This window comes from Lagenorhynchus albirostris, chromosome 14 (genome assembly GCF_949774975.1).
Source record: "Lagenorhynchus albirostris chromosome 14, mLagAlb1.1, whole genome shotgun sequence".
NCBI lineage: Eukaryota > Metazoa > Chordata > Mammalia > Artiodactyla > Delphinidae > Lagenorhynchus > Lagenorhynchus albirostris.
Genome location: NC_083108.1, coordinates 42,113,136 through 42,135,089, shown reverse-complemented (window position 1 = coordinate 42,135,089; position 21,954 = coordinate 42,113,136). Strand labels below are relative to the sequence as shown.

General features: G+C 45.9%; 1 protein-coding gene across 4 annotated transcripts in view; it reads right to left on the bottom strand.

The window, feature by feature from the left end:
* B4GALT6 (beta-1,4-galactosyltransferase 6) overlaps window positions 1-21,954 on the bottom strand; it is a 73,593-nt gene that overhangs the window by 30,385 nt on the left and 21,254 nt on the right. For all 4 annotated transcript variants that reach the window (XM_060121314.1, XM_060121313.1, XM_060121315.1 and 1 more), the window contains exon 3: window positions 16,987-17,100. In XM_060121314.1, coding sequence (XP_059977297.1) covers window positions 16,987-17,100 — 114 coding nt within the window. The remainder of the gene's footprint in view (window positions 1-16,986; window positions 17,101-21,954) is intronic.

The window sequence follows — 21,954 nt, the reverse complement described above, 5'->3', positions numbered from 1 at the left end:
GCACAGCGGTTGAGAGTCCGCCTGCCAATGCAAGGGACACGGGTTTGTGCCCCGGTCCGGGAAGATCCCACATGCCGCGGAGCAGCTGGGTCTGTGAGCCATGGCCGCTGAGCCTGCATGTCCGGAGCCTGTGCTCCGCAACGGGAGAGGCCACAACAGTGAGAGGCCCGCGTACCGCAAAAACAAAAACAAACAAAAAAACCAACTAAGAATTAAGAGAACTAAGGACTAACAAAACTAAGTTCTTTCACCTCCTTGTCTCATGAAATACAAACCAACAACTATTGAGGTTTCCCATTTCAAGTCTTCTGAGCTCAGTGGCCATGATTCCACACATACAGTCAGCCCTCCATATCCACAAGGTTGGTTGAAATCTGTGGATGCAGAGCCCACACATGGAGGGCTGACTGAAAGGGATTTGAGCATCCTCAGAGTTTGGTACCCTGGGGGTCCCTGAACCAATCCCCCTTGGATACTGAGGGATGACTGTAAAGCACTCAGTTCCTCTTCGACGGAGCCTCTTTCCTTTCCTCTCTTCCTGCTATTCTATATTCTATAAGGTTTCACAGCCACTCGTCTTCCCATCCCCACTCTTCATCCTAAGTAGGAAGGAACATCCGTCAGTGGCTTCCACGAAGCACTTAGGCATACTCGAGAGAAGTATTTCAAAATGTAAATGCCTAGCTTCCACAGAGTAAGCGAGGAAAAAAATCTGCGATCTTCCAATGTCTGCCTGTTCTCCTGACAATGTTTGCTGTCTTTTATAACCAAATACCCATCCTTTAGTGTGACAAGATATGCAAAGTAGCTAATCTTAGAAAGGTCAGATTTACCTAAAGAGTAACCTAGGAACTTACACAGAAAGGATAGATCAAATGTAAGATCCATCGGTCAATGTGAGTACAGACGACCATGACTCAGCTGACAGAACAGACTCTGGCACTGTAATAAGACAAAATTCACACAAAGAAATCTGATGCATTGAACGGTATGCATAATTCCTAAAATGATAGTAATTAGGCTAAATAATAAGCCGTTCATATAAGGAACTGAGGTTGGTATTCCTTATGCACTTTTAAACCAATTTTTTTGCCTTTTTCCAGCTTTATAGCTTCAACAGCTGTAACCAACATTATTGTCAGCAGTTTTCTCCAGTATCATTTGCGTTTAATTTTCATCTTGAACACACATGTGCCAGCAAATTAAGAGACAGGCCTTATATCTTTCTCCTCAGTAGACGGGGCCTCTGGTGTCCATCACTTACAATCCCTGATGCCCAAGGCACCCGAAGTTCACCTCCCTCTCCATCGGCCCCCCCATTCACATTCCTCAGAGACCCTTAGCAGCTTTTCTATGTGCTTATTGCTCTTTGATCTGAAATCTTAATATCTTACTGGCTGAAGGCCATAGATGACCCAGTGGCATGAGGCTGTCATGCCAGGAGTAATAGCAACATCGCTATTGGGGGTGGGTATGAAGGGATGGGGGACAGGCTCCAGGACAGGCAGCGCCACCGCTAAAAACACCAAGTGTGTGATCAGAAAGAGAGAGAAAGGAAAATAAACACTAATTAGTGGAGGTGGGGTGGGGGGGCAGCAGGGTGTGATGAGAAAAACAACTTTTGTTTCTCTGAAAAAACAACCACTTATTTCTGAGTTGCTGCCTGTGCGTTTCACAGTGTGATACCCCTGCTCACACCCAGGGTCTGGATATTTAGATAAGAACTTGAGTTTAGGGACTTCCCTGGTGGCACAGTGGTTGGGAGTCCGCCTGCCAATGTAGGGGATGCAGGTTCGAGCCCTGGTCCAGGAAGATCCCACATGCTGCAGAGCAACTAAGCCTGTGCGCCACAAGTACTGAGCCTGCGCTCTAGAGCCTGTGAGCCATAACTACTGAGCCTGCGCTCTAGAGCCCGCAAGCCACAGCTACTGAAGCCTGCGCACCTAGAGCCCGTGCTCCGCAGTAGGAGAGGCTGCCGCAGTGAGACGCTCAGCCACCTCAGTGAGGAGCAGCCCCTGCTCACCACAACTAGAGAAAGCCCGCGCGCAGCAACAAAGACCCAATGCAGCCAAAAATAAATAAATAAATTTATTAAAAAAGAAAGAACTTGAGTTTAGGATTCCCACCATTTAAGTGCCTGCTCTGCTTCTCCCGGGGAACCTTTTAAAATAAACACTCAGAGTTAAGCCCGCAAAAAATTAGTGACCTCTACCCCGGCAACCTTTTAAGTCCTAGGTGCTTGCCGTCCTGCTCTCCATCTCCTGCTGGCTGGTGACCTGGGATAGAGGACGGCACTCCCCCGCCTCACTGTGCCCTGGCCCCCTCTGGGATCCGTGACTAAATCCTGAGACTCTAATTCCTTTGTGTGGGTGTACTGAAACTGCACCTTGCATCAGAATGACCCCCTGGGCTCCACTTCCCCAAAGTGGGAGCTCGGATGCCCAGGGAGCTACCTGCCAACCAGTAAGGGTGGCTGGTGTCCCCTCACACGGCAGGTCATAATCCTCATGTTCTTAATTCAGTACAGCAGCTCCAGCTGCTGAATACGGTTGAAGAAGAGGACGGGGTCGTGGGCGCAGTCTGTACACCCATCCGATGCCTTGGAGCTGCGGGTGGCTCTCTTCCCCCTCCAGACCGCTCAGTCTCCCTGGGAGGATCCACTGCTGGCCGGCAGTCAGGGCCGCTGCGCTGCACTGTTGTGTGTTGTGCCGCCAGGCTCTGCTGAGAATCCCCACCCTAAACTGTTGGTGCTGTAAAAGGTCAGACTCCGCTGCAGAGATGAGCCAGCAGGCCCCAGTCTGAAGCAGCTCTGTCTCCCATTATCCTCCAAAGGAGACCCCACTCGGGGTCAGGTGTGGAGGTGATTGGCGACCATCACACATGCCAAGTCTGGGCACTGGGCCAAGGCGAGCTAACCTGGACTGTCAGGTTCTGCCTCTTTCCCCCACGCAGGGACAGGGCTGGGGGACAGGCTATGATGTACTGGGAGCCAAGGAGAGCTCCCCAGGGCCCTGGAGCCGGAGGGGCAGGCCGGCTGCTGGGCCCACTGTGTCGTGTCAGGACCGGGTGCTGAGCCTGGGGAGCCGGCCTAACCCCTGAGGAGGCAGCGCTATCAGGGCCATCGTGGCACCCGGGAGGCAAAACGCTGCAAGGCAAGCGCATCACATGCTGCTAAAAGTGGGGCCCCAAGCGCTTGGTACCGGCTCCTCCCACGTCCCCAGAGGATGTTAAAAAACTACTAGAAGCCTGTGAGACCCCCATGGCTTGGGCGTTATGGAGCACAGTGGCATATCTACATGCCAAGTCGTGAAGGTTACTACGTTCTTGGGGCCTGGAGCTTGCCCCAATACATCTGCTAATGTTGCACAGGTGGAGGTGGAGGTGGACCCTGACCCTCAGCAGTTGACTGGGACCCCCTAGAATGGGAGGTGGCAGCAGAGGAGTTAGGGAAGAGGCGACCTCTGTCCCAGGCATTCCCTGTCACAATCCATCATACCAAAACATCCAACGATGGCCAGTGTGAATGAGGAACAGAGACACCTAACTATACCATGATAGAAATGCAAGGGTTTTTAGAAAAATTCGTTCAAAAGAAGAGGGAGAAGGGCACTGATTGGCTCTTAGGGGTCTTTGGAACTGGTTCCGAGCTTTGTTTACAGAGAAAGAGACCCCTCCAAGCCTCTGAGCCCACAGAGACAGAAGGAAGAAGCTCGGCCTCCCTCGCAAGATGAGCAACAAGCTCTCCATACTGGCAGCTGCAGAGATCAGGGTCCCTGATGACTTAATCTCGGGACAGCTGAACGCAAATTAGAAGCCTTTGTTCAGGTGCTGCCGGCTCTTCAGGAGACTGTGGTCCCATCCCAAGGGATGATGCTGTCACCTCTCAGAATGTTCCCGCCCCAGCAGCAGAACCCAGGATCCCACACCCTGATCTGTGAGAGTGACAGCCACCAAGGCCCCTGTCCTAGGGACCCTGCAGTTCCCCGAGCTTGTCCCTCCTCTTGGGGACAATCACCTGTTCACTTCTCTAATTATCCACTGGGATGCTCTCATTGACACTGGAGCCCAAATTACATTGCTTCCCCGAACCCCTCCAAACAGAAATGAAGGGCACCCTGTAAATTACAAGGCATAGCAAGTAGGATAGCAGAAGTCACTACTGGAACAACCTTTCTTAAAAATCTTTTAGTGGTGGCCCCTTAACCCTACCTTTTCCTGACATGGGTATGGATGCCCTGACCACATACATGGAGGAACAGGACCCACACCTGGTCCCAAGGAGTATAATCCCCCACCATCTTGGGCCTTGCAGCTCTGCCACCCAGGGGGGAACCCTGACTCCTCTGGCTTCCCTGATCCCGCAGCCTGTGCCCACTGTGGGTCCCGGGCCCCGGTGTCGTCACACACGTGGTTCTCCACGCGTTTCTCCTTCCCTCCACCTCCCCGCACCCTGGAGTCCTGTCTGCTCACTCCAGGGCACTTCAGTCTCTCTGAGAACACTCACATCACTGAACAGACACCCCCAATTCAGCTCTCTGCCCCCTCATGTCAAAGCCTGCCACATTCACCCCCAGTACACTGGGAGTAGGTCTGCTACTACCCTCAACAGGACTGAGGCGCCTCAAGGTGACCCTGCACTGAGCATAAAACAACACGTCATTACAGCAAACCCCACCCTGGGAGCCAAGCCGGCCGAGCACTCTGGGCTGTTAGACCAAAGGCCAGCCTTAGCGCAGCAGCAGCAGTGTGACTCTTTAGCACAGACAGCTTGGGTAACCGTTTAGCTCTAGATTACTCACTGGCCCAGGAAGGAGGTGTATGTGCTGTAAGGGGCACCACCTGCTGTGTGTATATTAATAATTCTGGACAAACTCAGACAAATTTACAAAAGATGGCCTGAGATGTGGTACTAGTATTCCACAATCTCACCTAAGTTTTAAATCAAATACCTATCTTAACCTTATCCAAGGGCTTTGATTTATCTTCTTGGCTAGACCCCAGCTAATGGGGGGAGAGTGGCTACAGACAGGATTTCAAATTGTCATTTGTCTAGTGATATTGCTGATGGCATTTTTGCTTTGCTCAAATGTTTCGTGTGCTGGGAGATCAAAACCCTGCCAGGGGCTTTTACTATCTCCACCGTCCAGAGAGTGCCTATGATCTTCCCTAAAGATTAATGGTGAGGCATCACGGGATCAACTGTGATGAGAAAAACAACTTTTGTTTTTCTGAGTTGCTGCCTAGGCATTTCACAGTGCGATAACCCTGCTCACATCCAGTGTCTGGACATCTAGATAAGGGCTTGAGTTTAGGATTCCTGCCGTAAGTTCCCACTTTGCTTTTCCAGAGGCACCTTTTAAAACAACCACTTAGGGGCTTCCCTGGTGGCGCAGTGGTTGGGGGTCCGCCTGCCGATGCGGAGGGTGCAGGTTCGTGCCCCGGTCCGGGAGGATCCCATGTGCCGCAGAGTGGCTGGGCCCATGGGCCATGGCTGCTGAGCCTGCGCGTCCGGAGCCTGTGCTCCGCGGTGGGAGGGGCTGCGTCAGTGAGGGGCCCGCGTACCACAAAAAAACAAACAAACAAACAAAAAACAACCGCTTAGAATTAAGGCCAAGAGAACTTTGTGACCTCTGCCCCAACCACCTTATAAGAAACAGGTGCTTGGTACCCTGCTCTCATCTCCTGGGACGGAAGACTGTCCTTCCCACCAGCTCTTTGCACCCTCCTCCGCAGCTCCCAGGATCCTTAAGTAAGAAAGCTTATGACTCTACTTCCTTGGTGTGGGTGTATTGAAACTGCACCTTCCATCAAAACAACCCTGTGGGTTCCACTTCCCCAAAGCGGGAGCTCAGATGCTGAGGGAGCTACCTGCCAACCACGTGTGGCGGGCTCATGCCCCTTTATTCAAACAGGTCATAATCTGCAAATTCTTAATTTAATATACCAGCTCCAGCTAGTCAACACATGGTATTAGAATACTTATTTCCTGTGCATAGAAAGTGAAGGGAAAGGGGCATATTATAGAGAGTGGCCAGGAAGAGGCACGGAGAAAATGAGCTAGTGGTGACACAGTTTCCAAACTACCCTCAGTGGAAAGAACCTCTCGAGAGCCTGTGGTCAGGACCTCAAGTCCTTGAGGTAGTCCTTGGGCTAGTGGTGACACGGTTTCCAAACTACCCTCAGTGGAAAGAACCTCTCGAGAGCCTGTGGTCAGGACCTCAAGTCCTTCCTCCCTACTGCACCCACTAAGGCTACTCTCATCTCCTTTACCTACCAGGTGTCCCCTCCAGGTTTCACTCAAGAAAGTGTTTCACCTTCCCACACTGTTGGTGGGAATGTAAACAACCATTATGGAGGACAGTATGGAGGTTCCTTAAAAAACTAAACATAGAGCTATCATATGATCCAGCAATCCCACTCCTGGGCATGTATCCAGAGAAAAGATACTTAGGCACCCCAATGTTTATTGCAGTACTATTTACAACAGCCAAGACATGGAAACAATCTTATTGCCCATTGATAGAGGAATGGATAAAGAAGATGTGGTATTTATACACAATGGAATACTACTCAGCCATAAAAAAGAATGAAATAATGCCATTTGCAGGAACATAGATGGACCTAGAGATTATCATACTAAGTGAAATAAGTCAGACAGAGAAAGACAACTATCATATGATATCACTTATATGTGAAATCTAAACAAAAAAAGAAAAAGATACAAATGAACTTATTTACAAAACAGAAACAGATACACAGTCTTAGAAAACAAACTTATGGTTACCAAAGGGGAAAGGTGGAGGAAAGGATAAATGAGAAGTTTACACACTACTATATATAAAATAGGAAATCAACAAGGACCCACTGTATAGCACAGGGAACTCTGCTCAATATTCTATAATAACATACATGGGAAAAGAATCTGAAAAATAATGGATATATGTATATTTATAACTGAATCACTTTGCTGTACACCTGAAACTAACACAACATTGTAAATCGACTATACTCCAATATAAAATAAAAATTTAAAAAAGAAAAAAAAAAAGGAAGCATTCCAGTGCTCTAAAGCCGGGAGAGAAGGCATCCCGCTTTACTTTCAAAGAAGTAAGCAATCAGCCAGACCTGCCCCCTTTACTTCACCTGCTGAGATTTCAAGGGCAACTGAAGAGGAAGGACCCAGTGAGCTCCAGGGACAGATCCCCACCTCCACTCTGTGCTGCACCTGAGGTTTTCCAGTGGGGACACACACTCTCTCTCCCCAGTTAGAAATTAAAAGGTCGAAAAACATATCTATTGGCTGAAATCTATTTACCCAGCAGTGCAATCATTCAGCACACAAATATAAACAATGTAAATAATGATTTTCACCCTTTGGAAGGTGGGACCAGGGTTAGAAAGGCAAGAGCAGGAAAACTGGACGCCTAAGAGACGAGAGGCTGCCACTTACTGAGAAGGAAAGTGGAAGAAGACAGTCAGTGGTGAGCTGCCTCTCAGGCTGCGCAACAAAACCTAGGTGCCAACCTCTTCTGTGTTGTGTGGGAGGGAATAACTTGGTTGTACCACTGGTTACATGGCACATTCACTCTAATGCCAATTCAGCATGAATTGGCAAGACGTGCAACGATGCCTCCTGCTTTGGGAAGTGGGACCTGAGTGGCCTGGGATCCGTTTGGAACAGCACAGGCCCCAATCAAAAGTTTATGGTTGTGTAGATTACAACATATCACATGACATGGTTTAGGATATTATTTTTTCTATTAAAGTATAATTCTTAAAATAGCAAATATTCAATACATATGAATTACCTGCATTTAAATTTTACTTGAAATGTAAGAAAAAAATGTAAGGCATATCATCTCTAGCCAAAGAGCTGTTTTCTCCATAAATCAACAGGTTTCAGTGACTACTTCACTCAGTTTGGGGCCTACCTGTATTTTTTGGTATCTAAAGCCTAATTCTGCATACTCTGGCTCTTGTCAGTATTTTACCCTCAGGGTTCCCAGTGTGCACTGCCCAAAGACCTGATGACGTTGTCAGAGAAACCCCTGAATTTCCTCTAGAAATATCCCTTCAGGTGAATTCTCTTCCAAAGTCAGAAAACGATTTTTACGATAAGGTGGCACATCCCTTCCCCCACCCTCTGGGCGGCTGACCGAGGGCAGCTCAGAGGCTGAAAGGTTCCATGAGTCATCTTGCCCCCAGTCACACACAGCCGCCTTTGAAGCCACCACTAGAAACTGCCCACGTCCAATGCTTTCCTTTGGCTTCTCAACTTCTGCAATTGTATAACATCTACCTACACAAACAACTTCTTACTCAATTATTCTTGAAGTGACCAAATCCTAGTATTCTAAACAGAGTGGTTTTTTAGTCACACATCTCCAATATCAAGGGCAATGCCTCGACACAGGATGGGTGAATGAATAAATGGATGGATGGATGAACGAATGGGTGCATGAACAGATGAGCAGGAATGACAGAGCTGGCCATGTCGAATCCCGTCTCACCTCCCTCTGCTTCCTTCCTCCCTGCATTTCCAAACCTTGGCTCCATCAGGTGCTAAAATATGCCTTTAAGACATTCGTACAAAAGATGTCCCACAGGGGCTTCCCTGGTGGCGCAGTGGTTGAGAGTCCGTCCACCTGCCGATGCAGGGGACACGGGTTCGTGCCCCGGTCCGGGAGGATCCCACATGCCGCTGAGCGGCTGGGCCCGTGAGCCACGGCCGCTGAGCCTGCGCGTCCGGAGCCTGTGCTCCGCAACGGGAGAGGCCACAACAGTGAGAGGCCCGCGTACCGCAAAAAAAAAAAAAAAAAAAAATTAATGATGTGGTTTGTCAAGAAAATATGGTATATCACACACCGCTCTGGCCTTTTCCAATGTGTTTTCTCAAACCATTCAGTTGCCAAGAAGCTTCCATACACTGCATCTCAATGTCTTTTCTAGAACAGCACCTCCACTCCTCATCTTAAGTGAAACACTATTCTTCCTTTCAAACTGTGCTCAGTGCTTACTTCCTGAGGTCCACGATCTTGGGGGTGAGGCATATAAGAAGGTACTCTGCAGATTATACCTACACCTCACAAAAATTAATTACTTCCTTCTTTCATAAATTCACCTCCTTTGAAGTTTACGACTTTCAGCCGAACCACCTTCCAATATGCAGCCACATTCACTGAGAGGTGCCCTCCTCTCCCTGGACATCCTGCATGTAACACCCAGCTCCACATTCACACCCTGAGCACCACTGTCACCTAGAATGACTGGCAGTGTCAGAGTTGAAAGCCAGGCAGTTCTGGCTTCAGCTTCTCTCTGCTGTCTCCACATTTTTCCTGTCTCTATGGTCTCCTAATAAAGCAGCTGATTAATTTTGGTGGAGTGGCTAAGAATCACCAGGCCTGCCTGTTGAGAATGGAAGTCCCGGGCCCATTCTCAAAGCCCCTGTGTCAGTAGACATGCGTGGGTCATGTTTGTGGACACCCAGCTTTACCTGAACACATTTCAGGGGCCTGAACTGCCCGCCACTGAGTCCTGCCTCCCAGAGGAAGAAGCTACCTCTCCACTCTCCCAACCTCTCCAGCAAAGAGAAGCAGTCAAGTGACAAGATGCACCCGAAGGTGACTCTGAAACAGAAGTGAACATGAGGACGTGGGCACTCTGCAAAACTGTCTTTCAGTAAAAGTGCTGGCAGAAGCTTCTGGCATTAAGGACCCCAGGAGTGGCACCTCTGGGCACGTCTGATCAGAGCTGTGATCTCTGCCAAGTGGCAACAGGAGATGCTGCCCAGAGTGGTCTGGGCCTTGCTCTGGTGGCTCAGCCTCTGAACTGACCTCTGTGGCCACCCAGGTTTTTTTTTTTTTTTTTTTTAACATCTGTATTGGGGTATAATTGCTTTACAATGGTGTGTTAGTTTCTGCTTTATAACAAAGTGAATCAGTTATACATATACATATGTTCCCATATCTCTTCCCTCTTGCGTCTCCCTCCCTCCCACCCTCCCTATCCCACCCCTCCAGGCTGTCACAAAGCACCGAGCCAATATCCCTGTGCCATGCGGCTGCTTCCCACTAGCTATCTACCTTACTACGTTTGTTAGTGTGTATATGTCCATGACTCTCTCTCGCCCTGTCACAGCTCACCCTTCCCCCTCTCCATAACCTCAAGTCCGTTCTCTAGGAGGTCTGCGTCTTTATTCCTGCCTTACCCCTAGGTTCTTCATGACATTTTTTTTTTCTTAAATTCCATATATATGTCACCCAGGTTTTTTTTAACCAGCATCCCCATGGCTTCTGGTGTAGATCATCTCTGGACCACACGTAGAGAAACCCAGCTCCACGAGTTTCACCCAATCACAGCAATGGACTGAATGTTTGTTCTCCCCACCCCCCAAATTCATATTTTGAAATCCTAACCCCAAATGTGATGGTTTTAGGAGGTGGGCCCTTTGGGGACTGATTACATCATGAGGATGAAGCCCTCATGAATGGCATTAGTGCCATTATAAAACACACCCCAGAGAGATCCCTCACCCCTTCCACCATGTGAGGATACAGCAAGAAGACAGCCATCTATGAAGCAGGAATCAGGCCCTCACCAAATACCGAATCTGCTGACACCTTAACCTTAGACGTCCATCCACCAGAACCGTGAGAAATAAATATTTGCTGTTTAAGCCATCCAGTCTATGGTATTTTTGCTATAGCAGCCCGAACAGACTAAGACACACCCATATACTCACAAACACTGTTATTTTCCCTCCCTTCCTGACCTGCCACACCTGATCAACAATTTTCCATGCTCAGATTCTGCACCCAAGAAATACCACTGAAGAAAATCACGTAAGCACATAATCCCACCACTGAGGTGACAGTACCTAATTTACTGCCTTAAACATAGTAAGCTTTCAGCAGAAACAAGCGTTATATTCTTTGTACATTTTGACCCCCACGGGGTAGGGAGGGCTCTCTTGGCTAACCGGTTAGTGAGCACCTTTTCCTTTGTGATTGCTTGACTCCACTTTGCATGACCTACAACGTTCAAAATATCTACTCCTCCTTTACAAGCTGCTCCATCCTTCTTGGCCGCCCCCTCACACATATCCTTCACACGTATCCCCCTCATCCTTCTTGGCCTCCCCTACTTTATTAGGAACACAGAAGCAACAGGCCTGAACCCCCTTTACTTCCCCCCCTCATCTCCAAATGAACGTCACTCCCGCCTCAGGGCAGGAGGTGTCCCCCTACTACTTTCCAAGGCCAGTTCTTCAACCCGAGCACATTCTGTGTCCTGTCACTTTCTCCAAGATCCAGGCTCCCTGGATGCTTCCCTTCTCCTCCCTTCACTCCCCATCTGTCCAGAGTCTTCCCCTCCACGCCCGCAGCGCTTAAGGTTCACTTAAGTCCATCTCTTCCTAAAACGTTGTCCCCTTGACCCCACCTCCTCCACAGATTCCTTCCCCCCAGTCTCCTTCCCTTTCCCACCAAACTTCTTTGTTTTATTCATTTATTATTATTTGGCCATGCCATGCAGCTTGCAGGGATCTTAGTTCCCCGACCAGGGATGGAACCTGGGCCCCCTGCAGTGGAAGGCGGAGTCCTAACCACTGGACAACCAGGGAAGTCCCAAACGTCCTTGTTTTAAACCAACTAGTTTTTACAGACTTCTGAGTCACTTCTCAGGACAGTGTATCTTGCTTCTCACGCTGCCGCCCCACTGGAATTGTGCCGACTGTGATTCCGTGAGTGTTCTTCGTGCCCAATTCAATGGCCTTTCTCAGTCCCTCGTTCTACCTGCTCTGAGGTATGTGACAAGGTGGAGCCCTCTCCTTGCTGTCCTCTGGAACACCGTCCCCTGACTCCCCTGTGTCCCTGGCTGCCTTCCCTTCTTTGCTGACCTCCCCTTGCCCCTCAGACATGGATGTTCTCCAGGGGTCCACTCGTAGGACCTCCCCTCCTCTCATCTCCAGCCCAGATCCCTCTGAAGAAATTCAGACCCCAAAAGAACTCTCCTGAGCTTTAAACAGAACAGGCCCAACACTGAACTCATGCACTTGCCCGTTCTCCAAATGTGAGGTTTATCCCGCATTATATGTTTCAGTTAACGGCCACCGAGACAGAAACCTGGAAAGCAGCCCTGATCCCTCAGCTGGTCACCACGTCTCTTCTCTTCGGCGCCACAGCCCCGGCACGTGCCCGTTGTTCCTCTGGGGCCCTTGCAGGAAGCTCCTCACGGCCCCTCCAGATCCCGGCACTTCCCCATGCTCATCCATTTTCAACTTCTCATCAGGATCATCTTTCCAAGCTACCATCCTAGTCACACCATGTACCTACCTAAAGCAGATGAAGGTTACATTCCCTAAAGCAGTGTTTTCTGGGGTTTCCCTGGTGGCGCAGCGGTTAAGAATCTGCCTGCCAGTGCAGGGGACATGGGTTCGAGCCCTGGTCCAGGAAGATCCCACATGCCGCGGAGCAACTAAGCCCGTGTGCCACAACTACTGAGCCTGCGCTCTAGAGCCCACGAGCCACAACTACTGAGCCCATGTGCCACAACTACTGAAGCTCGCGTACCTAGAGCCCATGCTCTACAACAAAAGAAGCCACCGCAATGAGAAGCACGAGCACCGCAACGAAGAGTAGCCCCCACTCGCAACTAGAGAAAGCCCGTGCGCAGCAACGAAGACCCAATGCAGCCCAAAATAAATTAATTTTTTTTAAAAAAGCAGTGTTTTCTGTTTTTACCCTATTTTGTCCCTAGACCCTTGGAAAACCATGTGCCCTTATCTTAGAGAGATACACACCAGGCTGTAAATCAACCCTCTGCACACACTCTCAGGGGCTCCGTTCCCTCTGATGCCCACCTCACAGATGCCGACAGCTTCATGGAACCCAGGCAGCCCTCGGATTGGTGAGTCCTTTACACAGGGCCCTTCACCTCCCTATGCAGCACACATCCCACTACACACCCACCCCAGTCCCAGCGGACCACTCCCCATTCTCAGAACACAGGGCCTCCTGTGCTCGGACACTGCCCCCTCAGCTACCTGCTGAACCATCCTGTAAGACCCACTTCCAATGTTCCCTCTCTCTGAAGTCTCTCTTTCCTTCCAGAAGGAAACTGCTGTCTCCCTTTCATCACATAACAACCCTTCCTCCGAATGTGTAACCCGCTCCAGCCGGCAGGCACATACTCAGCTGTGTTTCTCCCCGCCTGCCCCTGCGAACAACACAGGGGCGGCTGCAGGCGGGTCACGACTGCTCCGTTCCTCTGCAGTGGCCCCCATCACTCTTTTCTACAATAAACGTGGGCATGATGGTTTGTTACATTAAGCATTACCTGAGCTTCTCTAAAGTTTATAAATTCATCTCAAAAAGTCCTTGTAGCTTCTGTTATGCTCCTAAGGCTAGCAACTATAGAAACTATCAGGGTTAAACCACAAAGGCAACTACTCCAAAAATGCTAAGGACAAAATATATAAAAGTCATTACAAATGCACTCTATTTGAATAGGAATTAAAAGATAGGAAATCTACACGTAAGTCCATCTTCATTTTAATGCAAAGTGCACAACTGACATTTTCCATCTCTAACCTCATCCAGAAAATCAAAACATCCATGCTAAGCACTTATTATTTTTCAGCTCTAGATAAAGTGAATTGTTAGCACGGAGAGTGTCACATAAATAAAATAAAACTGAAAGTGGATTCACCCTCTGGAGAACCTATAAATACTAACAATAACAAAGAAGTATTCACTCATATTGTACAAATAACATTTAAAATAGATTTTACACTGTAATTGATTGTGAAATAATGCTGAAATCCATGAAATCAACTTTATGTGAATTCCAACTGGAGAAGTTCAAACTTCATCTTTATGGTAATCCAGTGCCAACAAAAATCAAAAACAAGTTACAGCTAGATAATCAAACAACAACTTTAAGCCTTAACTTCCCTTCTGGTGATTACAGGAATTCAGTATCATACATACTTGAATGGTTTTCATCTAAGTAGATCACCTTCTTACACAGACTCTCCTTGACTATTATTTGGGGAGGTATGGTATTCAATTATTTTGTGTGATATGACAATAAGATTTTTATACATAGGTATTTTATTATGCTGTTCTCTTTCATCAATGGGAAACAATTCTGTTAATTAAAAACAAATTAAGGATGCGTAGCTAAGTAAAAAATGCCTTAACTCCACACATTTCTCCTAGGTTTCTCACTCCCTTGATCATCGTAAAATCTGGCTCCATCATTCAAAGAAATGAGGAAAAGGAAAGGGAACAGCAAATTAACGTCTACCAAGCTTCAAGCACTGTGCTTCTCTTTATCCTCACAACACTGTGAAGTGGGCATATAATCCCAGATTTTACAGATAGGCAAACTGAGGCTCTACTTTGCAGTGGTCACAGGACTAGTGAGGGGGTTCTCCAGGATGGCTCGTGTCAGGCCCCTTCCTAAGGAGTTATCTGTATGAGGGCATATTTTCTACTAAACCATCATCCCATCAGGCTGGCCACAGCTAATTGGACAAGGAATTGGTGCTGGACCCAAAGCCAGCAGAGCCATGAGGAGGCCTTCTGTGAAAAGGTAGCTGGCCAAACGGGTGTGATCCTCTCTTGCAGAAGAATGCAAGACTGATGGGAGCAGAGGGGAGGAGCGGGTCACCAAGACAGTCAGCGAAAGGCAGTGAGAACAGCCGCGACACAATCTTTCAAGCACGTGACAGGAGCATTTATGAGTTACGGGGCCAGGAGAGAGGAGGGCAAGGCCTGGCAGGCAGACGCTCTGAAACAGACTTCAATTAGTACCCAGAAAGCACTAATTAAGAAAATGGCAACTAAACCAAGAACAGAAAGATTTCCTAAAACTATAAATCCTTGAATATGCAAATTATGAAAATGAAATTACTGTAATCAATATTTCAACAGAACATTACACCCAGTGGTCTCAGTACTACACAGACAAAAACATTCATTTTTAGAAAGCCAAGGCTGCAGTGACAAAGTAACGACAAATACATAGCCACAAAAACCATAGCTTCATTCTCTATTACAGGACAGCAAGGAGATAACAATATGAGAATCAGCTGAGAATTTTTTCTTAAATACTCAGGCCCTGCAGCTAATTAATAAAATGAGAAACTTAGGGGTTGGGTCCCAGAATTATGAAAGCTATGGTGCAGCCAGGATCAATTCTAGATGAGTGGGTCTGTGGCCCAAGGATCACCAACATCAGCATGACCTGTCAGAAATGAAAATTCTCAGACCCCACTCCACATCTACTGACTCAGAAGCTCTGAAGGTGGGCCCCGCAATGTGTGTTTTATAGGGCTGTCCAGTGATGCCGATGTACCCTAGAGCGTGAGAACCATGGCCTTAGATGATAATAAAAGGTGAATCATACTTTTTATTACAGATATCTCTATCAACAACATACTGAAAAAAATCCTACAAACATGACAGGCAAAGACTAACTTCCTCAATAAAGAAAAGTAACATAAAGACATAAAAAACACACCTTAGATACTGAGGACATTAAGACACGTGGATAAATAAGCAATTCAAAATAACGTTTATTTGAATTTTAATTACATAAAAATCAAGATACTAACTTATATGTACAAAGTATGCTTAAAATCAGAGGAGGGAGACACAAACAATAAAAGCTGCAAAATAACAGCCGTGTGGCTTCTGACTGATTATAGAGGTTTTTTTAAACGATAATGTATTATCTTCATAATTTTGAAAAAAATGTTTAAAATACAGTTATCTTGATCCCTACCTCATATTATACACGAAAATTCAAAACAAAATTGTAAAATTATTGGAAGGAAATAAAAGAGTATTCGTACGGCTTTCGGGTAATAAGGAAAGCTTTCTTAAGACCAAAACAAGCAAAAACCTTAAATAATGTGATTGATACACTTAGAAACATAATTTTAAACGTCTATAAAATAAAAGACTCCATAAACAAAATGAAAAGACAAGCCAATTGCAACACATATAGCAGACAATAGGTCACTGCTGGAATATATATAAAGAACTCCCACTGATCAATACAAAAATCTAATTAACCAATAAGGAACCGATAAAACGGTAACTGAGTCACAGGAGAGAAAACTCAAAACTACTCACAAACACAGGAAAAGTCACTCAAACCCACCAGTAATGAAGAAAGTAAGAACTGAAACAAGATACCTTTTTTGATTTGTCATAATAGCAAAAAGTGTTTTATCTATAAGAATAGAAAAATTTTTAAAGTCCATCAATATCAAAGTGGTGCATTCACGCTTTGCCCCTGGGGATATAAACTGGTACCGCGGCTGTGGAGTGCAACCACACCAGCCTACCTAGCAATTCCACTTTTAGGCATGAACCCTCAAGCACACATGCACAGGGAAATCTGTATGATGTTGTTCCTTACAGCACTGCTTTGTGGTAGCAAAACAGTAGAAACAACCTAAATTTCCATCAGCAGAGAAAAAGGTAAATGAAATGTGGTACATGTATTCAATTATTCAAAGATACACTATAGGACAGTGAAGGGAAATAAACTGATCTCTATGTATCAGCACGGACAGTTCTCAAAAAATAATTAAGAAAGCAAGTTACAGAAGGAAATGTAATTTTAAAATCATTTATATAATTTCTTAAAACCTTTGAAACGTTCTAATTTCCTATCTATGTAAAAGATAGCGTTAAAATCATTTTAAGGATAATTTTAAGAACACACATCAAACTCACAACAGAGGTGAGATTACTTCTGGGTAAGGCATAAGCTTTTTCTTTAGCTTTTCAATCCTCCTCCCCCTCCCAAAAAATTGCTTTGCACCCCTCTCAAAAGAAAGTCAAATAACATGCTACGTGATATGAATACGAGCACCCCCAATAATGGCCTGAGGGTGGTGTGCTCAAACCATGCGATTTCATTTTATTATAATACAAGCAAATAGTTAAGTCAAAAGTAGATGAAACTTACGCATGTAAGGCAGCTTTTCCGGGCAGGGGAGGTATGGCGAATATGTGAAGTTTCCCGGAAGATACGTTGTTGCTTGAACAAGATAATCACTTGAATTATTGCCTTCAGGATAATCTTAGAGAGAGAGAGAAAAGTTACAACCCAAAAATTGTCTTTTGCTTTGCTCCTAGTATGAAATGTGTCACCGTCACTGTGTAAAGACTACAATCTGCAATCTGCAGCAGTACGTAAAAGCAATTATCTATAAAGAACTAGAGAAAAGCAAAATACAGCTGCCGTGACTACTCTCCCATTCACCCTTCACCACTGCCAGACGGGACCTCTCAGCACGATTTCCCCGGGGGAAGCTGGGACAAGTCTGGGGAGCAACAAGGCCCGATCCATGCGTACACACAGAGCAGGCCCATTTGCAACTGTAAGAGAACAGGTGTTTCCACCCTTCCCCCAGCTGAGCCACTTCGAAAGAGGGAGTGACAAAGTGAGAGAGTGGCATGGACATATATACACTACCAAACGTAAAATAGATAGCTAGTGGGAAGCAGCCGCAGAGCACAGGGAGATCAGCTCGGTGTTTTGTGACCACCTAGAGGGGTGGGATAGGGAGGGTGGGAGGGAGGGAGACGCAAGAGGGAAGAGATATAGGAACATACGTATATGTATAACTGATTCACTTTGTTATAAAGCAGAAACTAACACACCATTGTAAAGCAATTATACTCCAATTACTCCAATAAAGGTGTTAAAAAAAAAAGAGGGAGTGAAAGTACACCAGGGGATCCTCTTCAGTATCAAACCGCCCAGGGTATTCTGGACAGCCACACAGCCACAGCACACTGCTTCCACATCCACAGAGCAGAGGGTGGGAGTAATGTTTTCTCATCGCCTCACACTTGAGAAACTGCGATTTACCCACTCAACTGACTTTTGTAATACAGCCCATTTAAAGTCCTTAAATTAGTCATTCCCAACCCGTGGGCTGCAGTTTCTAGAGAGCCCTGGAGCTGTTATTACATTAGGTCCATTATCTTTAGAGTCAGCAAATTATGGAACACCGAGGGTACGGTTTAGAGCACCAAAGTCAAGTGCTGAGTTCAAATCCTGCCCCAACACGCACTAGCTTTGTGGTACAAAGCAAGAGAACAGAGTTTCTCATCTGCACCTACCTCATGCTGTCGTTTTCAGATTTCAGAAAGATAAGTGTACAAAGTGCTCAGAACAATCCCTAGCCCATATGCATATTCAGGAACTTCAGCTAGGAGTGACTGCTTTAGAAATGAGCCCCTGACTCAACCTGGAACAGTCAGAGCCTTGGGAATTTTAAACTTGGAACCAAGGAGCTCCCATTTCAGTCCCTTTCTGGAACAAAGTTCTGAGATGCAAATCTGGGAACCATGACCTGCCAGCTTCCTGCTATGTAAGAGGAAGTTGGTCTGAGAGAATGAGACCAACATGTGGTGAGTAAGAGATGAGAAATGGAAACCGCTGATTAAACTACCATCTGTCTTCTGGATCACAAACCCTGTACCCACAGGAAATGAAGTTCTAGCAGACACTTTAGGAAAATGTGAAGACTTTCAGTCTTCAGTAATCTGCTCTGATAACAGAGGTATTCCTATCAGAACTGGCCTGCATGCAGAGTGAGAAAGGGGGAGAACGGGCATATGACTTAGAAGAGAGGCCTGTCAGCCAGAGACCAGCAAGCAAAAGGCTGAAGGTCAAAATCACAGCCTTACTGGACTGTAAAAGCTAAACCCTCTCACCGCAGAATCCTGGAAATTGAATATGAAGCATGTGAGAAGAGTCAAAGAAAACCAAACACCTCCCGTCCATGGCTTGGCCTAACATAAATATTCACTCATCATCAGAATACAGTAGATGACAGGAATTCCCTAGCAGTCCAGTGGTTAGGTCTCCACACTTTCACTGCCAAGGGCCTGGGTTCAGTCCCTGGTCGGGGAACTAAGATCCTGTGAGCCACGTGGTGTGACAAATAAATAAATAAGTAATAAAGTAAACTGAAGAAATTCTTTAAAAAAAATATATACCGTAGATGGGGATGCAGCCTGGGAGCCAGGATGGCACTTTGGAGCAAAGAGACACACCCCACCTTCAGGCCCACCTCCTGGAAGGGGCCTTGCAGAGCGGAACCCCTTATGAATAAGTGGAAACACCTTACGAACTTGGATAAGGCATCAGTAAGGAGGCTTTAAGGTAAGTGTGTTACCAGAAAACCCCAACATGATAAATAGGGACCAATGATGGTACAATGGCTAAGGTCTATTCCACCAGGAAGTCGGAAAGCCCCAGTAACAGAATCCTCCCCAATGCCTTTCTCCAGAGGAGCCCTGGAAAGCATTTGATAAGGAAAATCCTCTAAGACAAAGGAGGGGGAGGGATTCAGTGGACATTAGCTGTTTTGTACGCCAAGACACACAGGGACGGACTAACACCACGGAAACCCCTCTAGGAGCCCATACTCTGTATCTCACCCATAGATATCTGAAAGATTTAAAGATACTAAACATAAAATAAGTGTAAGGAAGTCCAATAAAGTTCTGCTTTTTTTTAAATCCCTTTAAAAATATATATCTAGATATATATCAAATTTCAAGTTATAGTAAAAAAAACTAAAAGTTCTGCTTTTATGGGGACTCCCACTATGTTAGCCAAACATCTACTCTACACAATGCATTTGTAGGAGCTGAAAACAGAAGATAGATAAGCTTGTCCCTGGGAGTGCACTGCCTTTATGTGTTCCAAAGGCAGTGTGTGTGCTCATTTTCATATAATGCTGAAGAAGATAAACATTAACACTCACGCATCCCTAATTTCTTAATGTCACGTAGTTAAATTTAAATAAGGGTATTTTCTTACTGTAAATAATTAATTCTTGTCATTAAAGCTTGGGCCCCTTTTCTTAGCCACACATAATTTATAGACTCTATTAATCCACACCTAACTCACAGAGATTTTAAGCTCTCCAGACATCTCTGCAACACAAACTGTTAACAGCAGCTCCCTTTGGGGAGTCTCATGGCAACAGGAGGGCTGGAGGACTGTTTCACTTTTTATTCTCATGCCAAAATGATTGAATTTTTTTTTACAAAAGAACTCATGGATCACTTTCATCAGTTTTCAAAGAACTAATATTAAAAAAAAAACAAACTTAAAGACATGCAGTATCAGTATATTCATGTCCTTTAAATATGAAGTTTTGGAGCTAAACATGTTATTCTTGGCTACATCATTACAAATGATCATAAGGATCTCAACTTATTGCCAGACTAATAAAAGCATCTGTATCCCTTAAGTACTGTGTCCAGTGGTAGTTACATCATCCCAAAGTATTTTGTATATAAGGCTATCCACCCCCTTGCCATTAGTCTATAAACTTCTTTTAACTGAAATCAAATTGCCTTTGATTTCTAGCATCTAATAAAGGACCTACAACATAGTAGAAACTTACTGCAAATAAACACTTCACAACTGATAATATAGCCAACAATGATTTAAACTTTTGGAGACTCTGATGTAATAAACCCACAAAATCGTTATTCCTACAAAAGTGGTGAGGCCCATGGAGTATAACCCACTGCTTTCATTTCAGGAGGGTTTTTTTTGGGGTTTTTTTGTTTTTGTTTTTTTCAGTACACGGGCCTCTCACTGTTGTGGCCTCTCCCGTTGCGGAGCACAGGCTCCGGACGCACAGGCTCAGCGGCCATGGCTCACGGGCCCAGCCGTTCCGTGGCATGTGGGATCTTCCCGGACCGGGGCACGAACCCGTGTCCCCTGCATCAGCAGGCGGACTCTCAACCACTGCACCACCAGGGAAGCCCCCAAATCAGGAGTTTTAAAAGGTGATGCATGACAATGCACTGAAGGCTGATCCACCACAACTGCTGTAAAATGTAGACATTATTTCATCTAATGAATGGATGAAACCACAGTGAGACCTGGCCCCTGCCTTCTTCCTTCCAGAGCCACACCAAACGAAAAGGAAACACAGAATGAAAACTGCTGGACAAGTCCCCTCTTCAGCTCTCACTGGACCTTAGGAGAACAGGACCAAAGAAGACCTCTCCAGGGCTTTGGTTTCCCTGCAAAAGGCAGCTTAAAGCAGGTAACAGAAACTCAATGAGCATTCCAGTCTATTTACTGCTAGCCTGTCATGTCAGTCTGGCGATGTCTGTGGGCCTCTGACCATGCATCCACCAAATGAGGAAGTGTGCTGGGTTATTTCTAACAAACCTACCAGCTCTAACACTGCGTGACCCTTGTCATCTGTTTTGATAACTGCTCACTGAATACATTTTGTTTTCTTAATTTGACTGACTCCGTGGGCTACAAGGCAAGGCACCATTTGATTATAAAAGAACATGGTTTCTTTACAAAAATTTTACATACATCTCTTTACACTTGGTGCTTCAGAACGTTCAGGCACAGGGTTAAAAACTCCTTTTTGGAATCAAATGTACTTAGAAATATCACAATTTGCCACTAAGTGTTAAATATTATGTTTTTTGCAAGCTATTTTCATTGGCATATAACACTGTGTTAGTTTAAGGTGTACAACATAATGATTTGATACATGTATATATTGTGAAATGATTACCACAAGGCTAATTAACATCCATCACTTCACACGGTTACAGTTTTTTTGCTTGTGATGAGAATTTTTAAGATCTAATCTAAGTGATAATTTTCTTTTTTATTGGCCATGCCGAGGGGCATCTGGGATCCTAGTTCCCCGACAAGGGATCGAACCCATCTGCACTGGAAGTACAGAGTCTCAACCACTGGACCGCCAGGGAAGTCTAAGTGATAAATTTTAAATGAGTCAATACATGTTCATCAACTCTCCCCTGGAGCTCAATTAGCTCTTTGTAAACCTTAGTGTCCATTATCTCCTTTTTGGCAGATTTCATCTGTACAAGTCTGTGCAGAAATAAATCACTGCATTATAAGTAG